The 18,138-nt window shown below is 43.1% G+C and overlaps 1 protein-coding gene across 3 annotated transcripts in view; it reads right to left on the reverse strand.

The window, feature by feature from the left end:
• Nucleotides 1-264: 264 nt before the first annotated feature.
• eif2ak1 (eukaryotic translation initiation factor 2-alpha kinase 1) overlaps nt 265-18,138 on the reverse strand; it is a 62,421-nt gene continuing 44,547 nt past the window's right edge. For 2 of the 3 annotated variants that reach the window (XM_063059382.1, XM_063059381.1), the window contains 4 exons: nt 8,292-8,409; nt 7,628-7,707; nt 6,431-6,661; nt 265-4,445 (listed from right to left, as the gene is read on the reverse strand). In XM_063059382.1, the coding sequence (XP_062915452.1) occupies nt 4,293-4,445; nt 6,431-6,661; nt 7,628-7,707; nt 8,292-8,409 (582 nt within the window). In that variant the 3' untranslated portion in view covers nt 265-4,292. Of the gene's footprint in view, nt 4,446-6,430; nt 6,662-7,627; nt 7,708-8,291; nt 8,410-16,635; nt 16,666-18,138 lie in introns of all 3 variants that reach the window. The other variant, XM_063059380.1, reaches the window with a different exon arrangement.

Raw genomic sequence — 18,138 nt, forward strand, 5'->3', positions numbered from 1 at the left:
GTGCCCATGATGGAGTTGGCTGAGTCTACAACCCTTTACAATCTTTGCATTGGCCCCTCCATACCAGACAGTGATGCAATAGGCAATTAACCTACCAGCACGTCTTTGTGGGCACTGGGGTGCGGGATAACTTCCACGGTGACTGGCAGAACGTGAGAACCCCGCAGAGCACCCGAGGTCGGGTGGATGGAGCTATGCATTACCTCCACCTGCTGCTGCAGAACCTTGATTGGTGCAAGCAAAATCATAAAAATGGCTTGTGTCTAAAAAAAAGTACTATTTATTATCAGAGTACATACATGCCACCACATACAACTCTGAGATTATTTTTCTGCAGGCATACTTAGTAAATCTATAGTACAGTACCTGTAATAGTAAATAGGATCAATGGACAACTGTGCAAATGCAGGTGTAAATAAATAGCAATAAGTAACGAGCATGAAATAACAAGATAAAACAGTCTTTAAATAAATGGAGTTATCTCCTTTTGTTCAAGAGCCTGATGGTTGAGGGGTAGTAACTGTTCTTGAACCTGGTGATGTGAGTCTTGAGGCTCCTGTACCTTCTACCTGATAGCAACAGGGAGAAAAGAGTAAGGTCTAGGTGTGAGGATCTTTGCTTTCCTACGGCAACGTTTCATGTAAATGGTTGGGGGAAAATAGGGTAGATTCAGTGATCTGAAACATGACAAAGCAGCTGTGGTAAAACATGGGCAAGAACTTACCAGGGAAAGGAATTTGGGAATCAAACAGAAACCCCAATCAACCACTCCTACTGTTTCATACACATACTGTATCTCTGGTGATTCTGTTCACTATAACTTCCCCAAGTTATAGTTATATATGTACCTGAGACTTTTGCACAACAGTATTTGTCAATGTGGAGTGGAGAGCAATCTTGTAAATCTGTCGGGAGCAGAGGATGTTGGGAACGGTGAAGGTGGAGCACCGCAGGAGGGGTGTGGGATGGGCGACAGAGAAGGAATGTCACAGGCTGGGGGTGATGCGAGTGCAGACACACACCCAGCTCTGAGACAGCAGGCAAGGTCATTTGATTTCAAACAATTGGTTTAGTGAGCATTACAGAGTGTCTCTCTGGTGCTTCCCGCTCCCTTCCCCAAACGTGACTCCCCTTTTTGCCTCAGTCCACCACAGAGAGCCATATCAGAGTCAGGTTTATCATAACTTATTTCTCATGTTTTTTTTGGCAACAGTAGTATAGTGCAATACATAAAATTACTTCAAAAGTCTTAGGCATCTTGGGTATATATATCTGGGTTAATATGCTTCATTTTAAAGTCCAGACCCTTGTTTTCAAATCTTATCTCTGGTTTTACTCCTGCCCCATCCCTACTTTCTTCCAATCTTTGCACATCCTGGATTTTATGATTACTCCATCAGTGTTGGGAGTGTCTTAAGTTGTCAAGCTATAAAATTCCCTCCCTAAATCCCCACCTTTCTGGATCACTGTCCTCCTTAAAATACATCTTTTCCCAAACCCACTTTTAACAATTTATGTAGGTCTGAAATTTGTATAACGCTCCTGTAGGTGTCTTGATGTAATTATCTTGAAGGTATATAGCAGTACACACGGGTTCAATTTTAAACAGTGGAAGGATTAAGTTTAATAGATTATTTTGGGAGCTTGGTTCGGAAGAATTCTTTACCTGGGACAAACTACACTGCATGTGGTTTTGCTGCTGTCTGGAATGAGTGTGTACATTCTTCCAATTTCTTTTGGGTTCTTCAGTTTCCTCCCATATTTGAGACGTAGTTCAGGTTAGAGAGTTGTGCCGGAAGCATGTGGGCTGCCCCCAGCACATCGTTGACACAAATGGCACATTTTACCATGTGTTTTGATGTACATCAAATTTCAAAGTAAATTTTGATATCAGAGTGTGTGTGTGTGTATGTATGTATATATATATATATATATATATCACCACATAGAACCCTGAGATTCATTTCCTGTGGGCATACTCAGCAAATCTGTACAACAGTTACTGAAACACTGGTTCCGTCAGCTGAATAAGTCTAGGGAAGACAATCCCTGGCCTCGCTTGAGGTGCGAGCCAACCCCAAACACCATTTGTGTGGATGCTGCGTGATTCGTCACCGTTACAAATCAGTACCACAAAATAACAGACAGTACATCACATACAATTAAACGATAGTGCTTTATAATTCTTAATTTGACTGAAAAAGAAAAGGGGCCATTTTGATGAAAGTCTAATGTGCACAAGTTGGGGCTCATGGTTTCCCCTTCGCCGATCCTCCTCCGATCTCCCCAGGCTTCGTCAGCTCTTGGCCCCGCTCCAGGTCGAGTCCAATGACCTCTTCTCTGCAGCGTCTTCTCCCTTCATCGCCCACTGAACAAAGACCCAGCTCACCCCAGTGCCAGGCACACAACACGAAAACACACTCCTTCATTGGACAGCTCCCATTCCAAAGCCCCCGTTATCTCTGACTGTCCTGTCCTCTTCACGTGCCTTGCATGAATTGACAGGCAGATGAACTCCATCCCCAGTTACTACACTGACAAAGATGTTCCAAATTTACTTTCTTTAATGTAGCAACTGGCAGTAGGGTGAAACTGAGAGAAAGAAAAGCATACAATCAAAAGATGTCCAAATTCCCATTATGGTTAAGTACAAGGCAAGCATTAAGTATACCACAACTGATACAAAATAATGTACAATATACTGTATACAAATAAGTTCCAAATATATCATAAAGTTCGGTACTGGTAAGCAAGATGTTGCTACATACAATGTATCTTATGTACATTTTCTCACTGCAGGTTAGCCAAAACATGTAGCCCGCATGAATATTTCATCGATTCCTTCAAATATCTCTGATTTGTGGAGATACACATATACATCAATAAATAAAAAACCTAAACATTACTTTTACATACTGACGATGCTTTCAAAGACCTGAATGTCAGGATGATGTTGGATGAAAAGGCACAAGCTCTCGATCAACTCTACATGGAAAACTGTCTCAACGCCTACTGTTGATGTAATCAACTAGAGCGACAGATCACATGACCTAAATGACTGCTATACAAAACTACCAGCAAAGGGTGCTAAATGACAAATAAAAATAACTGACTACTAAGGCAGCACACTAACCATAACCCAAACACTGCTTCTAGAGAAAGACCATTACACTAGCAGTGAAACCTTTCCCAGGGTGTTACATAACTATAACAGGATCAATGAAAGATCAACCAGAGTGCAGAAGACAACTGTGCAAATGCAAATACAGACAATGATCAATAAGTAACAAGAACATGAAATAACAGGATAAAGAGTCCCTAAAGTGAGATCTTTGGTTGTGGAAACATCTCAATGGATGGGCAAGTGAGTGTAGTTAACCCCTTCTGTTCAAGAGCCTGAACTTGATGAAGAAGTCCATGAGCACTGTAAAAGTTCAAAGTCTCTCAAATGTCCCACATCTCTCGCAGACGGGAGAAGGAGAAAAACTCTCCCTGCCATACCCAACCACGGTCCGACTCTGAGTCATCCGAAAACTTTGAGCTCTGATCAGCTCTCCAACACCGAGTACAGAGCGCCATCTCTATCTGAATGATTCGACCTCCATCTCGGTCGCCAACAGCAGGCAAAGCCGGGGATTTTGAGGCCTTCCCTCCGAAAGATTCCTGACCGCGCAGTAACGACAGCAGCGAACGAGCGTTTCAGAAATTTCTCCAGATGTTCCTCTGTGCTTTCACGTCCATCTCCATCAAATCAGAATTGTCCACGGCCCCTATTTAACGGATACGATATCATTTTTCACCAGAGGGCTGCGCTGCTTCTCTCTCCTCCCGCCGACTGATACAGTTTGGCACCAGCAGGAGTTGCCAATCGGTGTTGAACTCAACATAGGACCGTCTTTGGGTGTCCAGTTCTGGGTTTCTCCTCAGGGTTTATTACTGAAGCCTTCCCCCTGAGTGGGTACAGTCTTAAAGGCAGTGGAGGTTTGAGATCAGAGTTTTCCTTCCAGAGGAGCTGCCAATCACAGCAAACAAGCCCCATCTGCCCGGAGCAACTGATTTAAAGATGCCAGTAGACCACTAAGCCACAAAGCAATAGATAGCAATAATGAGAGCATAACCTTGATAATGTATTAATAAATTTAATACATCATCCTTCACACCTCACAATCCATTTAAATAAACCTATACATTCAAACCACACACACATTATTTACTGTACATGAGGTATTCAAATAAATTTGAGTGGGAAGAAAGCAAACTAAGAGAATTTCTCTGGGGAAGTGTGGAAATCACTAGCTGCTCCCTCCCTCCCTGCTCAGTAATTTCACTTGTTCCTTGAGCTGTCTGATTTCTTCTTCCTGATCAATCACTTTCTGCTGTAGACTCTTAATTTCCTGTTCCTGGATCATGACTTTCTGTTCTAGTTTCTCATGAAGCTGAGTGACCTGTGGGTAGGAGAGAGAGAATGAAAATCAGTGAAGCACAAAAGTAAGTATCACTGAGTTTCACAAGTATCACGAAAATCAGCCTCCCCTTTGTCTGTGCTGTAGTTTCTATGGTTCTATGGTTCTATAGTTCTCACTGCCTTGGTAAAACAGCCAACATAATCAAAGGTCCCACCTGCCCTGGTTGTTCTCTCCCACTTCCATCCGGCAGAAGATTCAACAGTTTGAGAACACACATGACCAGGCTCAAGGGCAGCTTTCCGCACACTGGCCTTCATGAATCAAAGTACTTGAGTACAAGAGGTGGGATGTATTGTTGAAGTTGTATAAGATGCTGGTGAGGCCTGATTTGGAGTATTGTGTGCAGTTTTGCTCACCTACCTACATGTAAATAAGGCTGAATAGAGCACAGAGAAAATCTACAGGATGTTGCTGGTCCAAAGGACCTGAGTTATAAGGAAAGATTGAATAGGTTGTAAGTTTATTGCTTGGAATATAGGAGATTTGATGGAGTTAAGCAAAATTATGAGGGGTATAGATATGGTAAATGCAAGCGGGCTTTTTCCACTGAGGTTGGGTGGGACTACAACCAGATGTCATGGGTTAAGGATGAAAGGTGAAAAGTTTAAAGAGAACACGAGGGGTAACTTATTCATTCAAAGGGTCATGAGAGTGCAGCACAAACTGCCTGCACAAGTGATGCACGTGAGCTCAATTTCAACGTTTGAGAGAAGTTTAGATAGGTACAGGGATGGGAGGGCTATGACGGGCTAGGCAGGTTGATGGGAGTAGGCAGTTTAAATGGTTTCCGCAGGGTCTCGATGAGCCAGAGGTCCTGTTTTTGTGCTGTACTTTTCTACGCTTCAGAGACAGCTCTCATCCTGTCCTGTTAAAAGACTCTTGAAAAGATTTAGTCATAGAACACTACAGTGCAGAAACAGGCCCGAATCCTGTACTCAAGTGCCCTGACTGAAGGCTAGTGTGCCAAAAGTCTTCTTCATGTCTCTATCTTAATGTAACACTGACTTTAATGAACTAGGCACTTGTATTCCAAGATCTCTCAGTTCTACAACACTCTTCAGAATGCTACCATTCACTGTACAAGTCCTACCCTGGTTTGATCTCCAAAGTGTAATACCTCACAATGTTCCGGATTGAAAGCATTTACCAATCCTCAGTTCATATATCGATTCTTCTGTAATTTGTCATGACGTTCTACGCTATCTACAATACCATCTGTTTTAGTATTTTTGACAGACTTACTAACCATAACTTTATATATATATCCAAATTGTTTATATAAGTTTGTTCCAGTTGACCTTCACCAATTTTTATGATGCACCATAGAAAGCATCCCATCCAGATCTACCACGGCAAGGTATGACAACTGTGCTGCTCAAGACTACAAGAAACTGCAGAGTTGTGGACACAGCCCGTTGCATCACAGAAACCAGCCTCCTCTCCATGGATTCTGCCCACACCTTCCACTGCCTCTGGAAAGCAGCCGGCATAACCAAACACCCCATCCCACCCTATTCTATCTTACTTTTTTTTTCAATCTTTCTATTTTTAGGTCATAGGACATAGGAGCAGGAGTAGGCCATTCAGCCCATTGAGTCTGTTCTGCTGTATCATCATGGCTGATCCATTTCCCTCGCAACCACATTCCTCTGCCTTATATAGAGATAAACTGTGGAACGGGCTTTCTCAGCCCAATCAGAGCAATCCACCAATTAAACCCTAGCCTAATCATGGGACAATTTACAGTGACCTACTAACCAGTACGTCTTTGGACTATGGGAGGAAACCGGACCACCCGGAGGAAACTCACACAATCACAGAAGGACGCACAAACTTCTTACAGAGAGCACCAGAATTGAACTCTGAACCCTGATGCCCTGAGCAGTAAAAGCAGTGCAGTAAATGCTACATTACCATGGTGCCCATCCTGACGATACGCACAGCTGGGCTCAAGGAGAGCTTACCGTGAGAAGACAGAAGAGTTCGCTGGCCAACATCTCATCTGCACTTGGTCTGTGGTAGGCAACTTTGCTGGTAAGCAGCTTAATGTACTTGGCTTGTACAGGCCACTGTTGCGTAAAGTCCTCTGGAACGTGGCCTTCCCGTAGCTCTGTGATGACCTTCATCCTTTCCATGTCAGTTCCGAAGGGGTGAAAGAGCTCCAATAAGATGATGCCAACACTGTACATATCCGACTGAAAGAGCAGATAGAAACACACTGGTGTTTAAGCACAATAGTCCAGTCACACCAACCACTCCGTTTGTGCTAATCAAATTTAAGTTCAAGTTGAAGTTGAAGTTGATCATCATCTGGCTGTACTGTCATCTCGTCATTCAGCCAAATGAAGCAATGTTCCTCCAGACCATAGTGCATCCATAAAACATCTTGTTCTATTTTATTTACAGGTACAGCACGGTAAAGGTCCTTCCCAACACCTTATAGATGGTGTTGTAATTAAACTCTGAACTCCGATGCTCTGAGCTGTGATAGCATCACACTAACCGCTACAGTACAATGGCGCCCACAACACATAGAGCAAAATGTTACCATTAGTAAGTCAATAAAATATAATTCAAAGTGCGTGTCATGCGCAGCAGAGGTGAACAGTAAACAGCTCGCTGTTCTACTGATGAGACCTCAGTGGTGGCAGGGTATTCATTAGTCTCACAGCCTGAGGGAAGAAGCTGTTACCCAGTCTGACAGTCCTTGTCCAGATGCACCTGTACTACCTTCCTGATGGTAGTGGGTCAAAGAGATTGTGGGATGGGTGGTAGGGATCCTCAACAATGCTTTGGGCCCTTTGTCTACAATGCTCCTGGTATATGCCCAATTATCCTCTCTGCAGTTTTTACCATCCTCTGTGGGATCTTGTGGTCCGATGCCTTGCAGATTCCATATCGCACAATGATGCAGCCAGACAGGATATTCTCCATGATGTTCTTGGAGAAAGATATGAGGATGGGAACTGGGGGCCTTGCAATCTCCTCAGAAAGTGTAGACACTAATCTTAGAGGTGCTGATGTTAGGATTGAACCAAGGTTGCTGGAGCTATCAGGCAGCAGTTTAGTCTATGACACAGTCAGAATGCTGGCTTGGTGAATAAGTGAATTATAATGGGGTCAATTACACAGGAGTCATGTTTTGAACATAAAATGTGTACCTTAAAATCATAGTGAGAGCCTTTCAGTTGTTCTGGAGAAGCATACAGAGAGGTTCCAACTCCCGCAGTGTGTTTCAAGTCTGGGTGAAAACAGGAAACAGAGAAGATCAGCGACAAAATAGAGCAAAAAGTGACACTGAACCTTCCTGGGAGATGTTAGGGCACTGAGTAGACATTTACTAAAACGGACATGTTTACAGGACCATCTTAAGACCATAAGACATAGGAGGAGAATGAGGCCATTTGGTCCATTGATTCTGGGGCAGGAAATGAATCTCAATCTTACAACTTTCTTTATTTTTTGAGATACAGCGCAGAACAGGCCCTTCTGACCTTTCAAGTCTCACTGCCCAGCAATCACCCAATTTAATCCTAGCCTAATCACGGGACAATTTACAATGACCAGTTGACCTACTAACAGGTACGCCTTTGGACTGCAGGAGGAAACTGGAGCCCCCGGAGGAAACTCACGTGGTCATGGGGAGAACATACAAACTCCTTACAGGCAGTGATGGGAATTGAACCCAAGTCACCTGTACTGTAAAGCATTGTGCTAACCACTACCCTACCGTGCCACCCCAGTTGTGTTCTGGTCTTAGGTGTGCAGACAGAGGGAAGTGAGCTACTCTCTGAACATCACATGTCTGCCATCTCTAATACTCACTGGATTCTTCAGTCTTGGCTGGCCAAGAGTCCGATGTCTCAATGATGTCACTGCAGGCCAGTCCAAAATCCCCGATCCGAACATGACAGTCAGGGGCATGAAGAAATATGTTCCTTGGCTTTAATAGAACATAGTGTGAGTACATTGATCAAGTACATTCATGAACAACGCAAGCTGCATGTAACAGAACCATATGTAATTGGCAATTGGTTTATTACACTGAACAACAAGGATTTTTCTTCCTGAATACCTTTGGGTGTACCTTAGGGATTCTGAGCTACTGATCATGAAAAATCACCATGAAATTTCCCTATTGCTAAATCACCTATATTTGTAATTTCAATTCATAATTCAAGTCAGAATAACTGATGCAAAGACGATGGAAGGCATTTTTATTGGTCCACAAGTCAAACAGACCAAAGTCAATTCAAAGGACTAGTGGAACAGAAGAAAATCGCATGGAAGGCAGTCAAGGATGTTGTTGAAAATTTTCTTGGTAACTATAGAGTACCAAACCACATGCAGCTGGTTGACAACATGCTTCAAGCATACAAAACCATGCAATATGGCACTAAAGATTCATTTTTTGCATTCCCATTTAGACTTCCTCCCTGCAAATCAGTGACAACCATGGTAAAAGGTTGCACCAGGACATTGCGGTCATGGTGAAACGGTATCAGGGCAACTGGAGTCCATCAATGCTGGCTGATTATTGTTGGACCTTTAAGTGAGAAGCCTCAGACACTGAGTACAAACAAAAACCATCAACAAAACATTTTTAGCATAGTTGAACTACTTCAAAGTGTCAGCACCATTATGCAATTACTACAATTAGGCAATCTGGACTAATATCTGGGAACTCACCTGGACAATAAACTGGACTGGACTGAAAATATAGGGGCTCTGTACAAGAAGGGGCAGTGTCGACTGTACTTTCTGAGGCGGCTCCGGTCATTCAACATCTGCAGTGCTATGCTGCAGATGTTCTACAACGCAGTGGTGGCCAGCATTCTATTCTACGCTGTGGTCTGCTGGGGCAGCAGAGTGAGAGCAGCTGACGCCAAGAAGATCGGTAAGCTCGTCAGGAAGGCTGGTTCTGTTCTGGAGGTGGAACTGGATCCCCTGGTAGTTGTGTCTGACAGGAGAATGCTGCAGAAGCTATAGAACGTTATGGACAATCCCTCTCACCCCCTCCATGACATGCCGGACAAACAGAGGAGCACCTTTGGTAACAGACTGATTCCATCGAAGGTGCACCACTGAACGCCACAGGAGATCCCTTCTCCCTGTGGCTACAAGACTCTACATCTCCTCCACTTCCTTATAAGAGCAGGCTGAGTGAACTCAGCCTTTTCTCCTTGGAGTGGCGGAGGATGAGAGGTGACTTGATAGAGGTGTACAAGATGATGAAAGGCATTGATCGTGTGGATAATCAGAGGCTTTTTTCCAGGGCTGAAAAGGCTAGCACAAGAGGGCACAGTTTTAAGGTGATTGGAAGTAGGTACAGAGGAGATGTCAGGGTTAGTTTTTGATGCAGAGAGTGGTGAATGCGTGGAATGGGCTGCTGGCAACGGTGGTGGAGGTGGATACGATAGGGTCTTTTAAGAGACTCCCGCATAGGTACATGGAGCTTAGAAAAATAGAGGGCTATGGGTAACCCTAGGTAATTTCTAGGGTAGGAACATGTTCGGCACAGCTTTGTGGGCCAAAGAGTCTGTATTGTGCTTCAGGTTTTCTATGTTTCTATGAAATGGTCCTGCAACCTATGGATTCACTTTCAACTCTGCATCTCATGTTCTCAATATTTATTATTATTTGCTTTCTTTTTGTATTTGCAGTTTATTGTCTTTTGCACATTAGTTGAATGCCCAAGGTAGTGCAGTCTTTCATTGATTCCATTATGGTTAATATTCTACTACGGGTTTATTGAGTATGCCCGCAAGAAAATTAATCTCCTGGTTGTATACGGTGACATTTATGCACTTTGACAGTGAGCTTTGAAATGCAATCAGATCACTGTGGATGGTCAAAATTCTGAAATTCCACTCGAGAATGTAACGTTGTGATAAAAATTCCACCTGGAACACCATCAGCATGATGTCACAATCTGCTGCCATCACAACCCAAAATGAATCAAAATTGCACTTACTCAACCCCCAACAGGAAACCTCTGATACAGACCAAAGCAAAAGAAATACTGTGGGGATCTCAGCCCAATCTCACAAGTGACAGTGGCCAAACTTTCCCTGAGCTGCCCTTTGCAAGGACAGCTTGCAAGTAAAGAACATTCGTCGATTGAACGCTCACTCTGTGAGGAAGCACTGTTGAAGAACCTCGTTCAAAAATGTGTGAATGCCAGGCTAAGTTTGATTATCTGCACGCCAAGCTTCATGATGCCATAATGAGAGATGACCAGGAGACCATCACAAATCTGTTGACAGTACATCCGGTCAATGAGCCAATAAGCATCTGGAAAAACTGTACCTTGGCATCTGTATATCAAGATCAGGTAAATCCTAACGGTGCGCTTAAAGTTTTATACATAGTTGAGGAGCTGTGATCCACAGGGCTACATATCAGCTGCTAGAAGGTGGGATTAGACTGTTCCACAACACAAGGCTGAATGGTTCAAGTTTCTGTAACTCCCTTAACAGCTCTAAATCTAATTTTGCCAGGTTGTTTGAGGCCAGAGTTGAACACCTCAATTCTTTTTTTTTTAATTTTATTTGTATTTGGATAAGGAATTCACAAGTATCATGTACTTTTTTCACATGTATAACCTTTTCCATTTTTTATATGTATAAAACTATAATTATTTATACATTCTTAAGTACACATTGAGATGATATAAAAAGAAATTAGACACTTAAGTAGATAATTACGTACAGTAGAAATTCTAATCTATTAGGCTAAGTAATGGTGTTAATTGTTAAGGAAAGTAGTAATAATAGTGGATTAGTAATAGTTTCCATACATCTCTTCTGGATCACTTCTTCTGGTCCAAAATGTTGTGTGTAAGCCTTTGTAACAACCATTATAGGTGTTTATATCCTAACTTGTTCATGCTTGCTCCTGCCCCCAGACATAATTATCCCATCCCTATGTACTTATTTACTTAATTTTATCATTTTTTATCCCTTATCCAAATCTTTTCCTTTACTTGTATTAATTCTCTATTTTCCAAACAAAAAAAAAGACAAAAACAGTAAACATTTAGACTAGGGGTGCTTACATTAGCAATATTACTGTGTTAAGAAGCAGTATAAATCATTAGGAGATTCATCTAAAGTCTGCTCGCATTGGGGTTATATATTCAATCCATTTATTTCAGATTTGATAAAATTTTTCTTTTTGAATTCTCAGGGAGTAAGTCAACTTTTCCATTTAAAATATTTCCAGGATAATTTCGTGCCAATCTTCTAATGTAGGTGGTATTGGATTTAACCACTTTCTAGTGATTGATTTCTTACTTGCCGCTAAAAGGGCCTGCAGCAACTTTGTGTCTTCCTTCTGTTCAAGAAACAATACATGCCCCAAATAGAGCGTCTGAACACCTCAATTCTCAAGAGAAATATTCCCCGTAGGGCAAGGTCAATAATTCATCCACTCGAACTAATCGAGCCAAAGCCTCAAGTAGAGCAGTTAAAGGCCAGTGAACACTTATCGGTCCCATCTTGCCCACCCTGCAGATTCTGGAAGGCTTGAGCAACACTCACAAAATGCTGAAGGAACTCAGCAAGTCAGACATCTATAGAGGGTACTGATGAAGCGTCTTGGCCCAAGACATCGACTGTTTATTCCTCTCCATTGATGCTGCCTGACTACAGGCTTTGTGCATTTTCCCTATAATTGAGCGGGTGGAGATGTAGGCGAGAGCTGATACAAGGAAGATGAGCAACAGTAGGGCACTTGGCTCCATCTTGCCTGCTTCTCCATCCCATAAGATCACGCCTAAGGCATTGCTCAGACCGCACATGGAGTACTGTCAGCAGTTTTGGGCCCTTTACCCAAGAAACGATGTACTGGTACTGGAGAAGGTTCAGAGGAAGTTCAAGAGAATGACTCCAGGAACGAAAGGTTAATGTATGAGCAGCAATTTATGGCAATGGGCCCGAACGCACTGGTGTTTAGAAGAATGAGGGAGGAACTCATTGAAACCTAACAAATATTGACAAGCCTAGCTAGAATAGATGTCCAGAGGATGTTTCCTATAGTGGGGGAAATCTAAAATCAGAAGGCACAGACTCAGAATAGAGGAACGTCCCTTTAGAACGGAGGTAAAGAGGATTTTCTTTAGAGAGCGAGTGGTTATTCTGTGGAATTCATCGCCACAGATGGCTGTGGAAGCCAAATCATTGGGTATATTTAAAGTGGAGGTTGATAGGTTCTTGATTAGCCAGGGCATCAAAGATCAGGAGAAGGCAGGAGAACGGGGTTGAGTGGGATAATAAATCACCCATGATGGAGTGCCAGAGAAGATCTGATGGCCCAAATGCTTTAATTCTGCTCCTATTTCTTATGGTCTATGTCAGATTTTGTCTCATCTTCCTGCCATTTTCTTGCATTAATCCCATATCAAAATTCAAAGTTCAAAATAAAAATTATTATCAGAGTACATACATGTCACATTCTTTTTCTGCGGGCATACCTAGCAAATGTATACAATAGTAGCTGTAAACTGGATCAATGGACATCGAACCATGCAAATGCTGATATAAATAAATAGCAATAAATAACCATAATCCTTGATTCCCATTATAAGTGGTCAGAACAGAAACAGGCTGACGTGTCATGAAATTTGTTGTTTGGCGGCAGCAGTACAGTGCAATACATAAAATATACTATAAATTACAATGTGAAATATATATAAAAAATTAAATCAGTGCAAAAAGAGTGCGAAAGTAGTGAGGTAGTGTTCATGGGTTCATTGTCAAGAGAAGCAATTCTTGGAATCATAAAGTCATTTGTACCCTAAAATATTCCTGGCAAAGGCTTTCTATGTCACTGCGTTGGATTAGACTGTTTAATTGTTATTTTTCTTTGCAGTTTAACAATTTATGCCTGCTTGTATTTCTTACAACAACCTCTGGTAATACACACAAAATGCTGAAGGAACTCAGCAGGTCAGGCAGCATCTACGGAAATCAATAAACAGTCAATGCTTTGGGTTGAGACCCTTCATCGGGACATGTAACTGTTCAGTGTGTTTCCTCGTGGACACAGTACGTATATGTAGTTGTTCAGTGTGTCCCCTAGTGGTTACAGTTCTGCCTCTTTCTGGAATGTTCTTGGTATTGCATTATTTGAAAAGGGGCTGTCTGATTGGTTGATTGTTATCTACAAATTTAAATGAAATGTCTCTTATCTATGACATAAAAAGGGCTGAGCACATTGGTCTGGCATCTTTCCCTTCCCCAAATAGCTTCTTGCTTCTTTCTGTTCCCAATTCCCTCTTTTCTATTAGCCCTTAATCAAACCATCATAAAGCAACAAGTTTCATGCCTCTTTCTTGACTTTCGAAAGAATCTTGGATCAAAAGCATCCCTCACAGGTAGCCTCCTCCCATTGAGCCACGGGGGGGATTATCCCTGGGGGAGTGCTAGCAGACACAAGGGGATCCAGTGCTGGGGGAGCGCTGGCAGAGGATAGGGACTGACACAGCATTGCGGAAGAATCTGTGCCAGCTCCCCACACGCAGACTGCACTGTTATCTTTTTGTAATTATACCTGTGAGTGTTCAGACCAGAGGACCAAGAGCACTACACGGGACAGCGTTAAGTGAGGGACCTAGGCTCATTCTATCATCAGATGTAACTAGGTTGTACAGTAGTAAATAGCCCTCTTTGCAACAGTGTGTAAGATATGAAATTTTAACCAGTATTATAGTAGACCATTGCCTTTGTCAGAGCTGGGGAGCAGCCAATACCTGCCGAAAGAACATCTGCAGGCATTCTGACCTCTGCAAGGGACTGGCAGCTGTTGGTGGACCTCGAAGGGCAGCTGAAGTTCCCCAACCATATCGCAGCCATCACCCTGCGACCAGACATTGTCCTAGTGTCTGAGTCTACTAAGCAAGTGGTGCTGCTGGAGCTGACAGTCCCATGGGAAGATAGCTTGGAAGAGGCCTTTGAAAGGAAGCTCTCCAAGTACGCAGGACTGGTCAGCAACTGTCAGCAGGCTGGATGGAGAGCGAGGTGTCTCCCAGTGGAGGCTGGTTGTGGGGGATTCAAAGCCCGTTCCTTAGCCAGAGCCTTCAGCAATTTGGGCATCGAGGGAGAGAGGAAGAGGAGAGCCATCTGCAGTACCACCGATGCGGCAGAGAGGGCCTCAAGATGGCTGTGGCTCAAAAGAGGGGAGCCATGGAGTCATAAGTAGCTAGCCATCTGGACACAAGCTGGGGTCTGATCAGCCCCGGTTGGGTCACCTGGAGGAGGCTGTATGATGTTGAAAGACCCGAAACACCCGATGATTCCAGGAACATCACTGAAGATGTGTCCAGAAGCATCAGTAAATGTATGTACACAGCATAGTTGCAGAAATATCACTGTTTTGTTTCATTTCTACTAAAATTTTAAATTTTGTACTCTTTTTGCATAACAGGTAACCTGATGAATTTTTCATTGGGAATTTGACAACAGCATGTAATGAAGCCCATTATGTGGTTTCTCAAACCAGCAGTTGGAACAAGATGGTATGTTTTTTTAGAGACACAGATGAAACGGGTCCTTCCGGCCCACAGAGCAACTCCACCCAGCAACCCACCAGTTTAACCCCAGCCTAATCACAGGCCAGTTTACAATAACTAATTAACTTACTAACTGGTACATCTTTGGGTTACGGGAGGAAACCAGAGCACCCAGAGGAAACCCATGTAAACGTGGGAAGAATGTGCAAACACGAGGAAATCTGCAGATGCTGGTATTTCAAGCAACACACATAAAAGTTGCTGGTGAAAACAGCAGGCCAGGCAGCATCTCTAGGAAGAGGTACAGTCGACGTTTCAGGCCGAGACCCTTCGTCAGGACTAACTGAAGGAAGAGCTAGTAAGAGATTTGAAAGTGGGAGGGGGAGGGGGAGATCTGAAATGATAGGAGAAGACAGGAGGGGGAGGGATGGAGCCAAGAGCTGGACAGGTGGTAGGCAAAAGGGATATGAGAGGATCATGGGACGGGAGGACAGGAGAGAAAGAAAGGGGGAGGGGGAAGCCCAGAGGATGGGCAATAACGGATGGGGTGGGGGGGGAGGTGGGGCATTATGCAATTAAAAATGTGCAATCTTTTTTTTTTATACAGAGGACGCCAGAATTGAACTCCAAACTCCAATGTCCTGAGCTGTAATAAAGTTGGGCTAACCGCTTTTTTAGGATTCCCCCAGGTTGGAATCGCTGTGCTGCACTGTCATTGTCACAGGCAACTAAGATGCCAACTCAACCTACTAACTGGCCAAAGATGTACCAGTTAGTAGGTTAATTAGTCATTGTAAATTATCCTGTGATTAGGAGAGGGTTAAATTGATGGCTACAGAGGCCGTCATTGGGTATATTTAAAGTGGAGGCTGATAAATTCTTGATTAGTAAGGGCATCAAAGATTACGAGGAGAAGGAAAATAAATCAGTCATGATTGAATAGCAGAACAGACTCAATGGGCCTAATTCTGCACTTTTGTTTTATGGTCATGGACAACCTTGGTCTCCTGATCATGTTCCGTTGATTCTCCCCTCTCATTGCAAATGAAAACATACTAGTTTTCTCACCTAACTCTGAAATAAAAAAAACAGCAGCTCTCTGTCTTCACGGAATGCTGCCTGGTCTGCTGAATATTCCCAACCATACTTTTATTTCAAATTTCTGGCATCTGTGGTTTTTCCTTTGCTTTTCAGTCAATAATCTGACTTTTCTCATCCTCAGGGACTGTCCATCCTACCAATCCACTTGGCTGCTACCTATCGGAAAGTGGGGAGCCTAGAATGTTTGATTCGACACAAGGCTGACCTGGAAGCAAAGTAAGTGAGGCAAGTGAGAGCGTCTCTTCTGCCTTTGGGTAACTATTATATGGAATAGAGAATTACAGATAAAATAAAATTAGTTAAACTACAGATATGGAATAAAATGCACACAAATACATGAACACCAGCATGTATTTACAATGTCAACAGCATTATAAGAAGTGGCTTAAAGAGGTTACAGTGCAGTGACTGAGGTAACAGAGGGGAGTGTGGTGGCTAACTAAAGTTCAAAGTAAACTTTATTATCAAAGTACATACATGTCACCATATACAACCCTGAGATTAATTTTCTTGCAGACATACTCAGCAAATCTATAGAATCGATCAAAGACCAACCACCTTGTTGAACCAGCTTGCAGAAACAACAAACTGTGGAAATACAAAAAGAAGAAACAATAATAGCAACATAAGATACATGAGCAGAATTAGGCCATTTGACCCATCGAGCCTGCTCTGCCATTTCATCATGGCTGATCTATTTTCCTTCTCAACCTCTTTCTCCTGCCTTCTCCCTGTATCCCTTCATGCCCTGACCAATCAAGAATCTTCACCCTCTGCCTTAAATATATCCAATGATTTGGCCTTCACAGCCACCTGCGGCAACAAGTTCCACAGGTCCACCATTCAAAGAAAAGGATGCCCCTTTATTCTAAGGTTGTGTTCTTCGGTCTTAGGAAACATCCTTTCCATATCCACTCTACTGAGGCCATATGAAATAAAAACAAATAACCAATAAATATTGAGAATATGAGATAAAAAGTTCTTGAAAGTGACTCTATAGGCCGTGGGAACGTTTCAATCTTTCATATCTCGTACTAACTCTTCCTTCAGTTAGTCCTGACGAAGGGTCTCGGACTGAAACGTCGACTGTACCTCTTCCTAGAGATGCTGCCTGGCCTGCTGCGTTCACCAGCAACTTTGATGTGTGTTGCTTGAATTTCCAGCATCTGCAGAATTCCTGTTGTTTGGGAACGTTTCAATGATGGGACAAGTGAAGTTGAGTGAAGTCAATAGACAATAAGTGCAGGAGTAGGCCATTCAGCCCTTCGAGCCAGCACCGCCATTCACTGTGATCATGGCTGATCATCCACAGTCAGTACCCTGATCCTGCCTTCTCCCCATATCCCTTGACTCCGCTATCTTTAAGAGCTCTATCTAACTCTTTCTCGAAAGAATCCAGAGAATTGGCCTCCACTGCCTTCTGAGGCAGAGCATTCCACAGATCCACAGACCCTCTGTGTGAAAAAGTTTTTCCTCAACTCCGTTCTAAATGGTCTACTCCTTATTCTTGAACTGTGGCCTCTGGTTCTAGACTCCCCCAACAATGGGAACATGTTTCCTGCCTCTAGCATGTCCAATCCCTTAATAATTTTATATGTTTTAATCAGATCCCCTCTCATCCTTCTAAATTCCAGTGTATACAAGCCCAGTCGCTCCAATCTTTCAACACATGACAGTCCCGTCATTCCGGGAATTAACCTCGTGAACCTACGCTGCACTCCCTCAATAGCTAGAATGTCCTTCCTCAAATTTGGAGACCAACACTGTATACAATATTCCAGGTGGGGTCTCACCAGGACCCTGTACAACTGCAGAAGGACCTTTTCCTCCTATACTCAACCCCCCCTTGTTATGAAGGCCAACATGCCATTAGCTTTCTTCACTGCCTGCTGTACCTGCATGCTTACTTTCAGTGAGTGATGAACAAGGACACCTAGATCTCGTTGTACTTCCCCTTTTCCTAACTTGACACAATTCAGATAGTAATCTGCCTTCCTGTTCTTGCCACCAAAGTGGATAACCTCACATTTATCCACATTAAACTGCATCTGCCCACTCACC

The sequence above is a fragment of the Mobula hypostoma genome, chromosome 9 (genome assembly GCF_963921235.1).
Source record: "Mobula hypostoma chromosome 9, sMobHyp1.1, whole genome shotgun sequence".
Classification (NCBI taxonomy): domain Eukaryota; kingdom Metazoa; phylum Chordata; class Chondrichthyes; order Myliobatiformes; family Myliobatidae; genus Mobula; species Mobula hypostoma.